The 19,508-nt window shown below is 37.0% G+C and overlaps 1 protein-coding gene across 2 annotated transcripts in view; it reads left to right on the top strand.

The window, feature by feature from the left end:
• The window catches only part of MLH1 (mutL homolog 1), a 29,701-nt gene that overhangs the window by 6,359 nt on the left and 3,834 nt on the right, over positions 1–19,508 (top strand). For both annotated transcript variants that reach the window (XM_060781671.2, XM_067470191.1), the window contains exons 5-16: positions 2,218–2,290; positions 3,348–3,439; positions 5,184–5,226; positions 5,593–5,681; positions 7,603–7,715; positions 9,166–9,259; positions 10,104–10,257; positions 10,785–11,131; positions 12,747–12,892; positions 15,179–15,287; positions 18,099–18,162; positions 18,963–19,127. In XM_060781671.2, coding sequence (XP_060637654.2) covers positions 2,218–2,290; positions 3,348–3,439; positions 5,184–5,226; positions 5,593–5,681; positions 7,603–7,715; positions 9,166–9,259; positions 10,104–10,257; positions 10,785–11,131; positions 12,747–12,892; positions 15,179–15,287; positions 18,099–18,162; positions 18,963–19,127 — 1,489 coding nt within the window. The remainder of the gene's footprint in view (positions 1–2,217; positions 2,291–3,347; positions 3,440–5,183; positions 5,227–5,592; positions 5,682–7,602; positions 7,716–9,165; positions 9,260–10,103; positions 10,258–10,784; positions 11,132–12,746; positions 12,893–15,178; positions 15,288–18,098; positions 18,163–18,962; positions 19,128–19,508) is intronic.

The raw sequence follows: 19,508 nt of genomic DNA, 5'->3' as shown, positions 1-19,508 counted from the left end.
GAGGCACTAGTACCCTTTAATACAGAAGGCCAAAGACCTTGTAAAACACAACTTCTAAGGTTCCTTAGCATTCAGCCATGCCAGTTAAAGTGGCATCAAACTGCATTGATTCTACAGTGTAGATCAGTGGTTCCCAACCTTTTTTGACCAGGGACCACTTTGATCAAGGACCACTCTCCAGCATTAGTACCAAAGTCTTTCAATGTGAAACATACTCATTTTTTTAAATCAGTTTTTAGTCAACTTTAGATTTGGTTCAGTTATTTGGGGTGCTGATTCAGAAAATTGCATTGGATTGACCACATCAGCTCTAGTTTCCCAATGACCAACAGAAAATGCTGGAAGGGTGGGCATGAATACCCAACATGAACAACTTGGAATACTGGCGCAGTTTGGAGGGAATTGAGCCACGATTTTGAGAGTTACAGTTCACCGACATCCTTATGCATTTTTAAAAAGGGCAATTCCTAAAATCCAACAAAAATAATTTTTCTAATGTTTATCCTTACCAAATGCCTATCTTGGGCATTGCTGGGTTCCATAGCTAGTTTACATATATTTACACACACACACACACTGTATTTCTTCAATTGTAAGATGCACCCTAATCGGTACCACCAACAACACCAACCAAAATAGATAAAATACACCTGCGATTCTAAAATGCACCCCATTTTAGATATGTTTATATAGAAAAAAGTGTGTCTGAAATTGAAAAAAATACAGTAGTTGTATCTAATGAACAGTCCAAATAGGTAAAAAGTTAAAGCTAATCAAACCTTCCATACTTTCTATAAAGCAGAGGTGAATTAGTAATCTGATTCTATATGTTCTCAGAATCTGATTCTATATGTTCTCAGTCCTGCTTCATTGTGTTTAAAACTGGTTTTGCGGTGAGGCTCTATTTAGTGGAAATTCTGGTTTTTGATAAAAATTGTACATTGGACCCATTTGTAAAAAAAATATACTATATCTTATTCTGTTCTTTAACTTCAACCAACTTATGTTTGTGAGGACAAACAATATAAACAACTGGCATAATTTCGTAGTTCTGAAACATTTCTAGGGATAAGACATGTTAGTAAGGATAGTTAGCATGTTAAGAAAAATGTCCCTTGGAGAGGTTCCCCAGTTTTCAAGCTGCTTCCAGAAGAGAGTAATCTGCCTTTATCCAGCATCATCCAATACCGCACATAGCCACAGGAGGTCAGTCATTGCAATGTTATGCAAAGAAAAGGGTTTGAATAAAGGGTAGGAATTACTTTTTATTGCTGTTTGTACAATGAATTAGAATACGCTTCCTAATATCTAGTATATTAGATCTCACTATAAGAGAAAGGACAGATATTAAATTGAATAAATAAATAAATGAAATAAACTATTTGAATTTAAATATATTTCCAAAATAGCTCTTACTTGTTTAACTATAGATACTCCATAAACAGAAATTCCCTAATATGAAGCAGAAATGAATGAGTGATCTGATACCATGTAGGCATTTCTGAACTTACTACCATGTTGGTTAGTGAGATTTGCTCCCTAGCACAGTTTGGTACAAAGCAGCCGGAGTTCACTTATAGTACTACTTGATTCACAGTTGATTTGATGATTATGACTAGATCACATGTTGCAAATGCGGCCCACCATGTCATTCTATGCTGGACTACAACTTCTGTAGTGCTCATTATTCGACATCATGACTAAAGCTGATGGAAATCATGATACAGTAACATTTTGAAGACTGTAGTTTGTTCTGTTCAGTCAGAATAATAGGGTTTGGATTTAGATACAAAGCTTGTGGATATGACACCTGGTTTAAAAATCTCCTTTTATCTTTCCCCAGCCTCAGAGCCACAAGTGCTGTTGGTTTGCAATTCTCATTATCCCCAGTCCACGTGGCAGATAATTAAAAGTGATGGGGGAAGTTATTCAATAACATCTGGGGACCTGAATTGGGTAAAACCTAAAGAGCCCTGACCACTGTGTAAAAAAAGTTATAATTGTATTCACGGATTCTCCATCCATGGATTTAACGACATATTGAAGGCAACCATAAGGCTAATGTGGCACTCCATAAAATGAGTTTGACAGCCCTGGAGAAGATCATTGGACTTCATAAAGAATTTGTCATCTTTTCATGAAGTGTTATTAACATGAAATAATCCTTGTGGAGATATCTTGTGGGTAATCTGAATTTTCATTTTATTTTGGTTTTAGGGCAAACTATTCTGATGGAAAATTGAAATCTGCCCCCAAACCTTGTGCTGGAAACCAGGGAACTCAGATCACAGTGAGTGGCCTGTTTTTAAAACTCCTGCTTTAATGGCATTGGTAAATTCTTAATTACTTTGGTATCTTTTCTGACATAGCAGAGACTTCCCGGAAACTTATTGCAAAAGAGCAATGCCAATTAAATATGTTTTAATTTCAGATTCAAGACATCTAAATTACACAATACCTATTTGAATGTGACGCATTTAACTTCTTGTATTACATTGTCACGGTATAATAAAAATGAATTTGAAGTTTTCATATACCTCAGACAAATGGAGGAGGCATGCAGATCAGAATTTGAGCTGAAAATGATTATATAACAATAAAATGTTATTAGATCTTATTAAAATGTTCTAATTTTAGGTAATGATCTACCATGAAATGATTTCTGTATCTATCCCATAAGGAATGGAGTTAGAACAAACAGAAACGGGAAGCAGTATTTGTAGAATGAAAATGTTCTGGAGTTTCCTCACCCATCTGATTTGTACCCCATATACTCATGTATAAGACTAGAAATTTTAGTAAAAAAAATCAACCCCTAGAACCAGGGTCAACTTATGCACAAGTCAGAGGGAGTACTGTACCTTAACTCTCATCAAAAATGAAACCATTGATTTCTTTGAGCAAAGTGGCAAAATGCAAAAGCTTAATCCATCCCAGGAGAACCTAAAAGAAGCATCAATCCCTTCTACTCTCTTCACTGTGATGCTGCTTCTGGCCTTTTTGAACGTCTGGGAAGGGAAATGGTGGTGCTGAGCAGGAGTGGCTGGTCCCTTGAGGCCACATTGGTGCTTTCCCTCAACTTACTACAGATCATATCAAAATCTAATTTTGGCTCTCGAACCTGCCCTCTAATTATACATGTGTTTGGGGTATACATGAGGATATATAGTAAGTTAATATCAAGATAATGAATAATGTTTTCTAAATTTGGAGACAAATCATTATGCCACCCTATGTGTTGGATATAGTTTTCTTTTTGGCAGCATCGAAGAGTTCTGAGAGTAATCGAAGTTACTGTTTAAAGGTCTTTCTGTGCTTCACAGCTCTCTCTTTGCTTCTTTATGTAGGTTGAGGATCTATTTTACAATGTAACCACTAGGAGAAAAGCTTTAAAAAACCCCAGTGAAGAGTATGCAAAAATACTGGATGTTGTGAGCAGGTAATTGATTTTTCTTTAATGGAGCATACTGTAACTGTTTTCAACTCTCTGCATGTTTTTGTTTCATGTTGAATGTTCTTGTACGTTTAGCCAAGAATGACATTATGACAAATGAGGACCCTAATATAGTAACAGATAAGCCTTTATGCTGATGTCAGTATACTGGCACAAGTACAGCTGGATCATGGTTTGGGGCTTGAGAAGCATTCCATTGAAGCCAGTTGAACATTCACATAGTTCTTTTACCTAACATTCACTTTCAATTGGAAAAGAACTCCATGAATGTCTATATAAAAATTGAATGAAGTGCGTTTATTCAATTTGTACTCCTCAGCATCATGAAGTTCTGTTCCAAACTATAAATCCAACAGAAGGAAAGCCCAAGAAAATGTTGCTGAGATCAAAATATGCACTTTAGATTTTTTTTTGTGAGTCACATAGATGGTAAATGGTTATACACTTCCCAGGCAATTGCTTAATTTTATGTTTGGAATGGAATTTTTCGTGACTCTCCAGAGATTGTTAGAATTCCACGTCCCATTCTTCTCAGTGGCTATCATAACATGGATTGATGGTGATTACAGTAGAAGACAAGCACACGTAGTGCTGTGGCTAATTGTACAACTGGATGAAAGCCAAATGGACATTCAGCGGTTGATTTGTTCAGAAGTGAAAGGAAAGTTCAGAGCTATACCACACATATTATAGAAACATGGAATGTGAGAAGCATAAATCAGTGCACACTAGACATTGTGAAACAAGAAATGGAAACATAAACTTTGAAATACTCAGTGCTAATGAGAACATTGTTTTGCTCATACAGTTTTATTTATATATTTACATCACTGTATACCACTTTTCTCACCCCAGGGGAGGACTCAAAGCGGTTTCCAACATATTTATGGCAAAATTTAATGCCTTACATACATATAAAACCTAATATAAAACAACCATAACATATAACTATCAATTAGATCATAAAACATAACAACATTTAGACAATTAAAACATGAAGTTAAAACCACATAATCGAGAAATCAAAGTCCAATGAAAAGTTTAAGAAGAAATGAAGCAGTATTAATAATGAGAAATGTAGCAAAAGCAGTCAAGGAATATAATGGAAAGTCTGACCAATTAATATCAAGAAATTGTTTTTCTATACAGTGTTCTCTGAGGGCATGTGGCTCGTTTGCAGCTCACAGGGCAATTGTAGGCCAGGAGAGGCCTTAATTTGTTCAAAACAGAATGTAAACAGGAAACAACTTCTCACTTCCTGTTGTTACAATGGCTTCTCTCAAGTCTACAATGGTTCAGGACAGTCTCCTAACATGGTGAAAATGCATTCATGCCCCCTAAGTAGTGTTTTCTGTTGTCAGAGTTGCGGGAGCAGGGTTTCCTGTCAGACTAGTGTGATTTTTACCTTTCCACAGCCCCCCCCCCCCCCCACTTGCATAGATTGTTGCTTTTGGAGACAGATAAACTCATAACAAAATAATGTTATGGCATACACTTGGTTTTATTCGTATTGTTAGGAAATCAGAGAAGTGAGGTTGACATGTTGTCATTTTTAACAGCAGTCACATTTCTTTCATGACATCTAGTTTCATCCTCAAATAAAATCAGATTTAAATGAAAGGCTAAGGAAACCAGACGGTTTTTATATGATTTGTTCACTGTGTGCTTGGGAATCTGCCATTCACTAGTTTACATACTGAGTTTTGTATATGCCTTTCCTTCTTGCCAGGTATGCCATTCACAACTCGGGTGTCAGTTTTTCTGTTAAAAAAGTAAGTAAGACTACTATTCTTAAAGCAGTAGTTGTGATCATTGCGGTGCCCAATATCATGTGGAGAAAGGCAGCACTGAAACTGCTTAGGGACCCTCTAATGCATTTTAATAAGATATCTTGGCAGGATTTGTGTGTTCATTTATAGGCTCACCTTCCCAGACAAAATGTACCCTATTGAGCCAAAATGCTGATAAAATTTCTGTGAATATTCCTCTCTGGCAAGATGAAGCCTTTTGTTTGTTTGTTAGTTTGTTTAAAAATGATTTCATAAATGTGTTTGATAAACTTCCATTCAGCCTAGCTCTTCCACTGCTTTATTTTGGTATATTATATCAGCAAATTTGGTAATGTTTTCTGTTTTTAGCAAGGTGAAACAGTGGCCGATGTCAGGACACTGTCAAATGCGACGACTGTTGACAACATTAGATCTGTGTTTGGAAATGCTGTTAGCAGGTATGCTTATCATGAAACTTAACTTAAATGCCAACCTTACAAAGACTGAAATAGTGGCAGGAAAATTCCACTAATTAAACCCTTGTTTTGTCACAATCAGTCCCAGAAATGGAAATGATAGTTAAACCCCTAGAAAAATTTCATATGATATTTTGTTTCCGGAGAGGGTGTTCTTTCTATTTTTTTCCCATAGTTAATCTCATAATTGTTTTCATAATACCCTATCACTGATTGCTTCTCAAAAATAATTTTAAGTGACTCCACTGAATGCCCACTGCTAATTGTGCCTGATTTCTTAACATCCATATATGATTACCAGTCTTTAAGCTGCTGTTAATAAAAATGTTATTCTCCCCACCACCAAAAAAGAGATATTCTCTGCTCTGATAAGCTCATAGTCTGAGTTGTAGAATAGTACATAAGGCCTCCCCAGTCAATTTTAACTTGTGAATTTTGCATTTCATCAGTGAATTTAAGCGGCCTTTTAGCTATGTGTATTCTATTATATGTATTTTAATAGTGTTTTATCTTTTTGTTTTAATGATGTTGTGCCCTGCCTCAATCCACAAGGAGAGGCAGATATTATTGTGATTTGGTTTTATTATGATTCTAAAAATGGGAAAACATCATTATTCCCTGTATTATTTCATTCTGTTGCTTGCTTCCCTGTGCTTTATGCTTAATTGTTCGCTTAGTTGTATGCTTAAGATAGTGGGAATATGTGATTGTACTAAAGGTTTCAGATTACTCTTATGAATGGAGTTGGAGGAGGGGTCTTAGGAGTTTGGGGTAAATAATGTTTCTTTAAAAACTGTTTAAAGACATGCCCATTGAAAACATAGTGCCAGGGCCTCCCTTCTCAATGCTGTGTGGTTTTCAGCTGCAATTGTTATTATACAAACAGTACAAAACAAGTGTAATGGGTTGCTGCCTGTTCTCCTACTGCCAGCATTACCATAAAGGTCAGTGTGAAAATGTTACTAAATTTAGAATTTGCAGATACAGCTTTAGGGCTTGAACAGCCAAAGCTTGTGCTGCACTAGCAGAAGCAGTGCTGAACAGAGGGCATTACTTGTCTGATGGAAGCTGTACAGAATAGGGTTTTTTTTGCAGAAGTTTTAGCTATTCTGTGATGTTTGAAAGCTGTAAAACTTCCTCCCTTTTTCCTTTGTAAAACCTCTTACATGTTGATGCAATCTTCTATATCAGAGCTTTCCAAACTATGTCTTGGGAGATACTGCTGTGACACCTGTAGTCCTTAGATGTGTTGTGTGAAAAATGCTCCCCCCCCCTCGCCCCCACCAACTAAAGCTGATGCTGTTCAAACGTAGATACTGTTACAACTTATACAATTTGCACAATTTGTTGATTGAGTTGCAATAATTGCCACTAAAATTTATAAGTTTCAAATTAAGAATGATATTTGTTGTAAACCACATGGAGTGGATAGAGAGGGACCTAAGCAAGAATCATAATATAAGATATATCCCATATACATTTTAGACATTTTAGTTCAAAATGTCTAAACATTTTAGTAAAAAAAATAAGCCCTCCAAAAAACCGAGTTGACCTATTCAGTAACTTGACTCTTGTAAAAAAAAAAAAACAAGAAGAAGAAGAAGAAGCCACCTCTTTCTCTTAGTAGAGTGGAAAGGGCATGAGTTTCATCCATCCCAAAATAATCTAAAAAACGCACTGATTCCCTCTAACTGACCTCTGAAAAAAATATCTGGAAACTGTTTCTTACTATGTATGTTCATTGTGAAATATCTGTAGTAGCTTCAAGGATATTCTGTTGCATATCAGGGTTTTGTAACATTAAATCTTGGTTGGATACGTAAGGTATATGAGTGTGAAGTTGCTTGGAGAAGTAGTTCCTGAGAAGGGAGGGGAAAATTAATTTGTTTTTTAATGTCTCTAGAGAGTTGATTGAAGTGGGCTGTGAAGATGCAACACTGGCTTTTAAAATGAAGGGTTATGTGACCAATGCAAACTATTCGGTGAAGAAATGTACCTTTTTGCTTTTCATAAACCGTAAGTATAAAATTGAGTGTTTCTCTTAGTGTGTTATAAGGTGGAGTCTTAATGGAAAGTAATACTTCTAGTCTCTGAACAAGGGCCTTTTCCTTAACAAGAGGACCTTGTTCTTGGTCTTGCAGCTCTTCTGATGTCCATCATAAGAATACCCATTAGCGTCTTGAGCCCAGTTTAGGTGGTTCAGTTCACCTTGGAGGAGTTGGGGTTCACAGATCCTGTTTGCACAGTCTATCAGGGCTTTTATTGTGCTTCTTTTTTAACCTGGATGATGGTTGGAATTTTTATGTAGGTATCTATCTGTGTGCATAGGTTTTCTGTACACTGTGTGGCCCAATTGATTTGATTTGTGGATGACTAGGATATCTAGAAATTGTATTTGTAAAATGATTCTTAACTACCTTTTCTAGACTTATATGAGTATGTACAGTAAGAATAACCATAGCTTGATTCTGGCTAGGTAAAAATTATATTCAAAATCTCTTCTTTACCACTCTGCTAGGGGACCCAGAGACATTGTCATATGATGTTAAACTAAGAATTTTTCCAGTGTCTCTGTGGAAAAAGGAAACAGAGTTGTGTTTAATGTATCACTGCATCGAAGATACTGGAATAAGATAATCTCCTTCCATAGACCCTTTCTATCTCAGATACATTTTTGCTACAGTGTGTTACTTCTTGAGGTCTTGGGTTGCATCTCCTGATAAACTAGATAAACTTTGATTGAAATCAAGAGGAACCTCACCCATTTTCAGACTTTTATTTGGTAATCTTTATGCAAAGTTGTTAGTCGAAGTGCAAATTCTTAATCTAGAAAAGGTAGAATACATTTACCAGTAAGTGTCACTTAGTTAAAGTCAATGAGCTTATAAGAACTTGAATAGTATTGTTGAAGGCTTTCATGCCTGGAATCACTGGGTTGTTGTGGTTTTTTGGGCTACATGGCCATGTTCTAGAAGCATTCTCTCCTGATGTTTTGCCTGCATCTATGGCAAGTATCCTCAGAGGTTGTGAGGTCTGAGTAGTGTTGGATCATATGAAATGCCTGTTTACTGTGTACTTTTGCTCCCATTAATGACCAGCCAGATACTATGGGATGCCTATAAGGAGGACATTTGTAAAAGTTTCCTGTCTCAGCCATGATTCCCCAACAGCTGATATTGAGAAAGGTCCTGCCTTGAGGTTTAAAGTTAATATATAGCCATGATAACTAGCAATTGTTGATAGTTTTATTTATTTGTAAAATAAATGTATGCTTGGGAAACAGACTGGTAGTCTAATAGAGATGCTCTTAAACTTATTGATAACATATTATGCTATATATTTGCCAGTTACTGAAATGACAAAAACAGTGAAAGTTGAAACTTTGTGAGAGATGGGGTTAAAAGTAGTATAACAGGAAAAGTAATTTCTTCATTTGTCTCTTCTGCTATTTATATTTCCTTTCTAGATCGGTTGGTTGACTCAAGTGCGTTGCGTAAAGCAATAGAAACTGTATATGCTGCTTACTTACCCAAAAACACACATCCATTTTTGTACATAAGGTAACATAACTGCTATTTATTATTGAATAGTAAAACGGTACTCAACTTTTCCTTTATGAGCCCAAGAAAACTGTAAATATTCTAGATTGAGGCTGAATGGGAGCAAATAAACTGAAACTAAATACACCTAATTTAGGGCGAGCTCTTGGACTGAGCCGTAGACAAGGGTTTTTTTCAGATTTCAAATATGATCTGAGGTGTGTTTGCACAACTAAAAATGACATGTTGGTCATGTATTTGTCTGGAGCATTCAGATCTGGGCTTGGTATCCATGCCATGGTCACCTCTCATTATTGTTTCAAAATAGTCTACATTGAATTATCTTTCAGGACCATTTGTTAACTTTGGTCAGTTAAGAATATAGGCAGTTCCCAAGTTATGAACAAGATAGGTTCCAATCTCCAGCTATCTATCTAGCAATCTTTGGATAGCATAAGGAAGAGATAACACCTCTGTAATGTTTCTTTTGCTGTGTGTGCCCCTGTTCAGAAGATTTCACCTCATTTTCTGTCATAATTAGATGTGCTAGAGCTGTAATGCAGATGCACAGAATTAGAAAGCGGCTCCCTATCATCTTAGTTGCTGCAGTGATGTTTTGATATAGTCTTAAGTTGAGAGTTTTGAGCAACTTAGAAAAATCAGGGAATGGCCAAACACAGTATTGCCTCTGTAAGAAAGATGTGAAATTAATTTTTGTCTAGTTTTAAAACTTCATTAGGACTGCAAAAAGTGTATTTTGTTTTGTCTCATTCAGAGAAACTATACATCTAGCTATAATGCTCACTCTGACAGACCTTGCTTTCATTTTATTAATATCCTCTGGTCTTCTTAAAATATCTTGTAGCCTTGAAATAACTCCTCAAAATGTAGATGTAAATGTTCATCCTACAAAGCATGAAGTTCATTTTCTTCATGAAGACAGCATCTTAGAACGTGTGCAGCAACACATAGAGAGCAAACTGTTGGGCTCTAACTCATCTAGAATGTATTTCACACAGGTGAGTAGATTGTCTAGTTGAAAACTTCCTTAAGTCTTTAATGAAGGTAAACATGCTGCTTCTGTATGTGGAAAGAATTATAGCATGACGTCTCAGCATAAATTGGATTTTGTTGTTAATTTCTGCCAAGTTGGCTTCAATTCATGGCAATCCTATGATTGGGAGATTTCCAAGACACCCTGTTTATTATAGTCCTGCTAAAGTCTTGCTAAGATAGGCTTGTTGCTTCCTTGATTAAACCAGTCAATCTGTAAAGCAGTCTTTCCATTCATAGAAACCAAAAATGCCATGGCATAGATCAGGGCTTCTAAAACTTTCCCCACATATGACCCCTTTCAGCCCGGTGGTTTTATTAAGCTTTGAAAAAAGGAAGTTATGCTGCTGCACCTTGTATAATGTTAATTTGAAAATTGCAACAATTTTTCTCATCAATAAATCTTAGTTCAAGAAGAGCTGGAGAGAGACTCATATGGTGCCAGTGATGTTGAATTGCTCCCTCTCTTCTTTCCTATGTGTCTTCAATGAAGACGTTGCTACCAGGTGCCACTGTCTCTTCAACTGATATAGTCAAGACAACAAATTCATCAGTTGGTCAAGGGGGAGATAAAGTTTATGCCCATCAGATGGTTCGGACTGATTCTCGAGACCAAAAACTGGATGCTTTTCTTCAGCCGCTTAATAAATCTACATCTCCTGGACTTGCTGCAGCAGCACCTCAATCAGATGACTCCAAAAATACAAGTTGTAAGGACACACGACTACAAGATTTTGAGATGGAAGAATGCACTGACTTGAATTCAGCAGCAGAAGCTGAAGACGTACTAGAAAAACCACAAAAAAACCAACCAAGTCCTCTTAAAGACGTGCCTGCAAGGTGAGTATGATCTCCCCAGAATATTTCTGAGCTATGCACATTTGTAGATGCTGTTGAGAAAATAAGGTTGGCCTTTCATTTTCCTCCTTCCTGGTCAATACTGTCAACTGTGTCCTTTTTTGTGAAAAACAGCAGCAAAGTGAAATAATCATGTAAGACCACTTCTTTAAAAGGGGCAACAGAATATAATAATAATAATAATAATACATTATTTATAACCTGCCCTCTCTCCCCAAAGGGACTCAGGGCGATTTGTATGATTCAGCAGAAGGACCAAAAAGAGCCCTCCTCTACAGTGATGGCTCCAAATTGTAAAGGAGGCCAAGTGTAGTTGAGTTTTTGGACTACCTATATTTGCATATATGTACATAATGGGATATCTTGGAAATGAGACTCAAGTCTAAACATGACATTAATTAATGTTTCACACACACCTTATACATATATAGTGAAGGTAATTTAATACAGTATTTTCAATAATTGTATGCATGGAACAAAGTCTGTCTACACTGAACCATCGGAAAGCAATGTTGTCACTATCTCAGCCACTTTTGTGGACAATTCTGGAGTATTTTGTGTTGCAGAAGTTTGGATAATGAATGCTCAATCTTTAGATATATTTTTAAAAGAGAGAAGTGCAAGTTCCATAAAAGTGGGTAGCAGAGAAAGATAGATCAGATGAAGCCACCTTCTTCTATAGTCCTTCATTTCTGTTCTGGATGAATCTTCTCCCAGTTTATAGCTTCACACATCTGCAAAACATTCTCAAGCACTTTTCAAAGGGAGCCCCATATAGAGCACAATCCAGCAAAGATTTAGCTGAGGCATTTGTTACTTTTCCCACATATTGACTTGGCTTTTAATATTTGTGAATTGGTTTACATGATTATGTTTTATTTATTGTTATTGTTTAGCTTAATTGTTTTATATCAATTTATCTGTTTTTTGTTTTATATAGTCTTGGCATTAAATGGTTGCCTCCCATGTTGCAAGCCATCCCGAGCCCCCAGAGGGGAGATGGGAAGGGATACAATGCAAGTTTATTATTGTTATTATTATTTATTATCTAGATCCATATATAGATCCAACAAAGCTAGTGGATCTATTAAGGTGGGCCTAATAAGGCCCACAAACCTTAATAAAGCAAATGCCCTCCTACGACATCATCAAGTGGAGTTACTTTCAGCAGCATGCACCAGATATTCTATAGTTTTATGACTGAGCCCATTGGCTCCCATCCCATGATGTTGAACTACTCCCAGTGGGTCTCTGTCATAAAACTATAAAAGATTCGGTGTATGCCACCATGGCGGTAACATGGGGAGGCTTTCCGTGCTGCGTTTGAATCACCTGGGAAGCTGGGCAGTGGATGTCCGTCTGCCCCCCCCCCCCCCCAGGATGAGGTAAATGAAACGGGCAATGTGGAATGTGGGGCCACACCTCCCCCCCCCCCCACACACACACCCTCGTTGCCAGGCAATGCCAAATTCGCATTGATGCATGGTCACATTTGACATCTGAGTATCTGAATCTAGTAGCACCCTTTGCACTCTCATTTTAGCTTGCATACACGTATAATAGAACAGAATGCTTTGCCTTTTATTTTATGCTGCAGAAAAAGACAGCGAACAGACACTGATGTGGAAATGGAGGAAGATACAGGACAGGAAATGACCGCTGCCTGTACTCCAAGAAGGAGAATTATTAACCTAACCAGCGTATTGACCCTTCAAGAGGAAATTACTAACCAGGCCCATACAGGCAAGCTTATTGTTTTATCTGTCCACTGTGGCTCTTATGTTTTCCTAGACCTTTGAAGATAAGTTTTTTCATCTGCAAGGAAAGGATTGATTTCTTATGGTCAAATTTGTATACTTTCAGAGTATAAATTGGCTCATAGCATTGTGTTAAGATTGCTTGATGTGCTCAGTTTCTTTGTAGTATTTGGAAGGAGATCCAAGTCAGAATTAGGCATGCCAATATATGTAATCGCATATTGGAAGTGCCTTGGATATTAAGATGTTTCAGGAACACCTCAATCTGTGGAAAAGTCAGTTTATCCAAATGTTTAGAAGTTATAGTGGTGTATTGGTTTTAGTTCTGAAACTCTATAGTAGGCCTTAAGAGAACTTGCTGGGGAAAGTGGAAGGCAAAAGGAAGAGGGGCCGACCAAGGGCAAGATGGATGGATGGCATCCTTGAAGGGACTGGACTGACCTTGAAGGAGCTGGGGGTGGTGACGGCTGACAGGGAGCTCTGGCGTGGGCTGGTCCATGAGGTCACGAAGAGTCGGAGATGACTGAACGAATGAACAACAACAACAACAAGAGAACTTGTGTATCCTTCATGACTACTTGTACAATGGAGTCAAGCAGCAAATATTTATTTTGAAAATTCCAAATTCCTTGTCTGAGTGGCTCACAATCAGCTAACTATGTATATTTTTCAAATCAAAGTTCTTGAGATAAGAAGCAGCTGAAATCTGATTGGTATTCAAGTGCTTGCTACAGTTACATTAAGATGTGGAAGCTTTAGAGATTCATTATTTTCCCTTGGTTTCCCAAGTAGCCCACATTCCCTTGGTTACTTCTGTTCTGACAGCTAAGTGTGGAAAAACAGACTGGAACTCAATTGAACACATCTCAATAAAAATGCTGTTGACTTTAGTTCAGTTTAAAAGTATGACTAAACCTCGACCAAACTGCACAACAAAGCAAAAATTGATGTATCAAGTATGTACGGTTTTAAATAGTTAATGATTAATAATTAAGCTTTTTGTTCTAAAATTTGAAGAGCAAGCTGGATATATGAAACAATTTGAGTTTATTGATCATAGCATTAAAATTATATAGATCCAATTACATTTCTTGATGAAATGTTGAGGTTTGTTTGGTTTGAGGCCTAACCCCACTGCTCATCCCTTATGAGCTCCTCCCTCACAAATACAGTTTTTCACTACTATCTCATCCAGGGTTTTATCATTTTTATCTTCTGCATTATCCGCCCATTGTGTTCTATTTTTTTCTCTCATTATATTATTTTGCAACTGTTTCTTTTATTACTTTATGTATTTTTTATTGTGATGTGATTTTTCATTGCCATGTATTGTATTTTGTTGTATTGTATTTTTGGGCTTGGCCTTATGTTAGCCGCCCTGAGTCCCCTTTGGTGAGATGGTATTTATTTATCGTGTCAGGAGCAAACCAAACAGTTGTATTGCATTTTTAACAAACAAAAGACGAAGTTTGCAAGCTTGGTAGTTGATTAAATGTCCTTTGACCAGTAGCTGGCCACTTGGAGTGCCTCTGGTGTTACTGTAAGAAGGTCCTCCATTGTGCATGTAGCAGGGCTCAGGTTGCATTGCAGCAGGTGGTCTGTAGTTTGCTCTTCTCCACACTCGCATGTCGAGGATTCCACTTTGTATCCCCATTTCTTAAGGTTGGCTCTGCATCTCAAGGTGCCAGAGCGCAGTCTGTTCAGCACCTTTCAAGTCACCCAGTTTTTTGTGTGCCCAAGGGTATCAGCCATTGTTGAGGTTCTGGGTTTGAGCCTGCCACTTTTGGACTCTTGCTTGCTGAGGTGTTCCAGGGAGTGTCTCTGTAGATCTTAGATGATGAGATGGTGAAATGGTGGCAGGGTATAAATAAAGATTATTATTATTGTATTAGTATTTCTGAGATTTGTGTGCAAAGTAGTTGAACTATAAACTATTGCTTTTCTTATGTTCTGTTAAAAATAGTGTGTCTTATAAAAATCTTATGGCTCATGCTTGGAGTCCTAGAAAATTAATACAGGAGAGCAGCATGTGGGATTGCTTTAAAAATATATTTCACAGGCAGAAAGAACCTACCAGTTGAAGGAGAGTGTGAGCAGCATTTAACTTCTTCCAAATATATATTTTCTGCGTAGAAGAAATTGTCAGAGTTGGCTCAAATTGGGTATTTGAAATACAGCAGCAGGTGAAATCTAAATCGCATTGGGGATCATGACTCTAGGCTTCTTAGAAAGGGGTAGAATGATTCAATATGGGTGATTTTTGTTCTCTCAGGTCTTCAAGAGATGCTGCGTGATCATTCATTTGTTGGCTGTATTAACCCTCAGTGGGCATTGGCACAGTATCAGACAAAACTTTACCTTCTCAACACCACAAAACTCAGGTAATAGTCCTGTCATTATGATCAAAACAAAATGGGGGCTTCCCAGATTTACAAGCTTGCCATAGGAGGGAAAATCAGAAGAGACACTATTTTTCCAGCATTTGTCTAGTAGCATAGTTTTTAAGTGCTTTGTGGCAGCTGTTACTACCCAAAACCAGAGGACAACTTGCATAAAGATGGAGAAGAATGAAAGATAAGAGTAACCAGCTAATTCAAATGGAATCTATTCCTACATTGCTGGAAGGTAGTGATGGTGCATACACTGTATTGTTGAAGGCTTTCATGGCTGGAATCACTGGGTTGTTGTAGGTTTTTCGGGCTGTATGGCCATGTTTTAGAAGCATTCTCTCCTGACGTTTCACCTGCATCTGTGGCAAGCATCTTCAGAGATTGTGAGATATGAAACTTCTGAGGATGCTTGCCACAGATGCAGGCGAAATGTCAGGAGAGAATGCTTCTAGAACATGGTCATAGAGCCCGAAAAACCTACAACAACCTGGTGCATACACTGGTTAAGTTGGATTCAAACTATAGGGTGAATTTTGAACTACTATTTTTACTTGAATCAACCAAATTTTATTCAGCCGATTACATTTCTTATTTATGTATTTTGCTGATCTTGTAAAGAACAAATATTGTTAGTCAACCAATTTGAAGATCAGTCAGAAAGATGCAAAAACAAAATAGTTCACAGCCGAGTTGGGTCAAAGTAACTGTTTTTGAAGATTGTTTAATTCAGCTTATTGAGTGGGGATTTTTTTAGGTTTTCTTGGCAAAATAAGTAAGAATATCATGCACAAATGACAAAATAAAAATATATTTTAAACAAAAATTAATTTCAATTATTAGTTCTAACTGCTAGATGTAAAGACTTTTAAATCTATTGCAACAAGGGGATTTATAATTGTGGATGTGATTCTCAGGTTGGAATTAGCAATTGGATTTATTTACTTTATGATGGTTTTTTTATTACTAGATGCATAGGCTGTAAAAGTTCAAATGACATATCTTTTGTTGGGGGCGGTTTTGTGGACATGTTTGTTCCCTATTATTTATTTATTTATTTATTTATTTATTTCTGGTATTTCTATCCCGTTCCTTCTCAACCCCCTAAGGGGGACTCAGGAAGACTTACATTTGGCAGCAATTCGATGCCACTACATATAACAGAGCAATATAATAACAATTAAAACAATAAGTAAAACATTCATTAAAACAGTAAAAAACAGTATTAATAGCCGTATCATCATTCCAGTCAATTCCATATCCAATTCCATGTACAAAGTGCTATCTATGTCTGTTGTCCATTTAATACCAGTATATCCTAGTATCAAATAAATACTGGTATCAAATAAAATGGAAGTGGAAACTGGGAAGCATCCTATGGAATCCACAGAATATACAAGGTTGTTGTGAGCTTCCCAGGCTGTATTGGCCATGTTCCTGATGTTTCGCCCACATCTGTGTCAGGCATGTTTTCAGGTTGTGAGGTCTGTTGGAAACTAGGCAAGTGAGGTTTATATATCTGTGGAATGTCCAGGGTGGGAGAATGAACTCTTGTCTGTTTGAGGCAAGTGTGAATGGTGAGGGATCCTCTCACCTCTGCAGGAGTTTACTGTATACTATGCAGCTGTGGACAAGTCTACATAGGGACCACCAAACGCAGCATTGCCCAAACAAGAATCAAGGAACATGAAAGGCATTGCAGACTTACTCAGTCTGAGAAGTCAGTCATAGTAGAGCACCTGATGAACCAACCTGGTCACAGCATATTATTTGAGAATACAGAAATGCTGGACCACTCTAAGAACCACCATTTTAGACTACACAGAGGGGCAATTGAAATCCACAATTATGTGGACAATTTCAACAGAAAGGAGGAAACCATAAAAATGAACCAAATTTGGCTACCGGTATTTTAAAAACTCTAAAATTAGGACAGTAAATAAAGAACAACACCCAAAAACAGGGGAATTCCAAACAATAACAACCAGGGCCAGCTAACACACCTCCCAACACAGGATTCTGCCAAAGACCATTCAATGCTAATCAAACTGGCCAACTGCAACATTTGCACTTGCCTCAAGCAGACAAGAGTTCTTGGACATTCCACAGATACATAAACCCCACTTGCCTAGTTTCCAACAGACCTTACAATATCTGAGGATGCCTGCTATAAATGTGGGCAAAACGTCAGGAGAGAACATTTCTGGAACACAACCATACAACCCGGAAGACTCACAGCAACCCAGTCATTCCTGCCATGAAAGCCTTCAACAACACATGTTCTAAGTTTATTTATGAATAGGAAAGGCTAATATATTTCAGCCTCTGATTACTATTGAGACCTTCAATGAGAAGCAATTTAGAATCAATTTTCAGAAATTTCCAAGGCAATAATTTACTTTCACTTATCTAGTAAACAGATTGAGACTGTATTAGACACATTAGTGTAAGAAAATAACTTTTTCAACTTGTACCATAATCACATTAGCATTCATAAATGATGTCTTTTGTTTTTTTAAAAACCACATTCCTCATTAATTAATATTCGTAATTATAATGCCTCTTTAGCCACAAGAAACATAGCAATTATGTACCTCTTCTACTGATTAATATTGCATATATAAATTTGAAGACTAGGAATCTTCTCATCTTCTTCAGACAAGCTTATTTAGTGCTAAGTATTTCATAATTGTAGCATTACTTCGTATTCACAGTTAGAAATGATAAAAATAACTACTGCTACTGCATAGATGTCAAATATACAGTAGAGGATGGCATAAAACATATTTTTCCTTCTTTCTCAAGTCAAGAAATGTTTTACCAGATCCTGATTTATGATTTTGGAAACTTTGGAGTTTTAAGACTGTCAGTAAGTATACAATTTTAAGATCTTAAGTTAGATATTTTAGTAATTAATGAACAGCTGTTTTAAGGCATGGGACATTCTTCTTTTGTATCATTCTAAAGATATTTCAAGGTAACTACTTGAAACTCCAACTGCTAAGCATACTTTACTTATTGTTGTTTTTCATACACCTTGTTGTTGTTTGCATTGTGCAATTGTATTATAGTTGTGAAACAGTTTGGTTAAAAATAAATGGTGCCTTTTTGTTTCCCTTTCCAAGCCAGTGATTTTGTCCTTTTATGCCAATGAATGTTAGCTACTACTTGGAACAGTAAAACCACTTCAGATTCATCAATGGATTTTCTTTCTATATGTTCTACAGTTTTATATTGACATTCTGTCTGTACAGTTGAAGGATATTTCATAGAGTTTATATAACTTGCAAAATAGTTTTTTAAAAGAAAATGCCAAACAAAACTGTGGCAAATATTGTATTGTTGAAGGTTTTCATAGCCGGAATCACTGGGTTGTTGTAGGTTTTTTCGGGCTATATGACCATGTTCTAGAGGCATTCTCTCCTAACGTTTCGCCTACATCTGTGGCAAGCATCCTCAGAGGTAGTGACCTCACTACCTCTGAGAATGCTTGCCATAGATGTAGGCGAAACGTCAGGAGAGAATGCCTATAGAACATGGCCATATAGCCTGAAAAAACCTACAACAACCCTGTGGCAAATATTTCTTGTAAAGTGAATGAAACATTTTTTAAAAGTGCATGAACAGTAAATAGTACTTATGTTATGATTTTTTATCTGGTAAATTCAGGAACCAGCTCCTCTCTATGATCTGGCCATCTTAGCCTTGGAGAACGTTGAAAGTGGCTGGACAGAAGAAGACGGTCCAAAGGAAGGCCTTGCTGAATATATTGTCGACTTTCTAACAAAGAAAAATGAGATGCTGAAAGATTATTTCTCCCTTGAAATCGATGCGGTGTGTACAGTTCTCCTAAAGGTGTTCTGTTCAAAATATATCTACTGTACAAGCATTTTCCATTATCTGCCGAGAGATGGGCAGGAAGTAGTAAGCTGAATAAATTGCAGAAAGAAAAGTAGGCAATGGAGAAAAAAGAACAAAAAGCAGAAAATGAAGGCTTTCACAAGCAGGTGACATTCCTTTGCTGACAGGCATTTTGAGGAGGATGAGGGACATTCTGCTGGGAAGGCTGTGGGAGGGATTTTTAATTGTATTTCTTGTAGTTTGACTTGTATCTACACAATAATTTTTTTTTCAAAAAATGTATTTGTTTTGGTTTGCATTTTTATTAGATTGTGGTTGTTAGCCATCTTCAGTTCATACAGGAAGAAAGGCAGG

The sequence above is a fragment of the Anolis sagrei genome, chromosome 6, assembly GCF_037176765.1.
Source record: "Anolis sagrei isolate rAnoSag1 chromosome 6, rAnoSag1.mat, whole genome shotgun sequence".
Lineage (NCBI taxonomy): Eukaryota > Metazoa > Chordata > Lepidosauria > Squamata > Dactyloidae > Anolis > Anolis sagrei.
The sequence above is the reverse complement of the archived record's forward strand: the minus strand, read 5'-3'. Positions and strand labels throughout refer to the sequence as shown.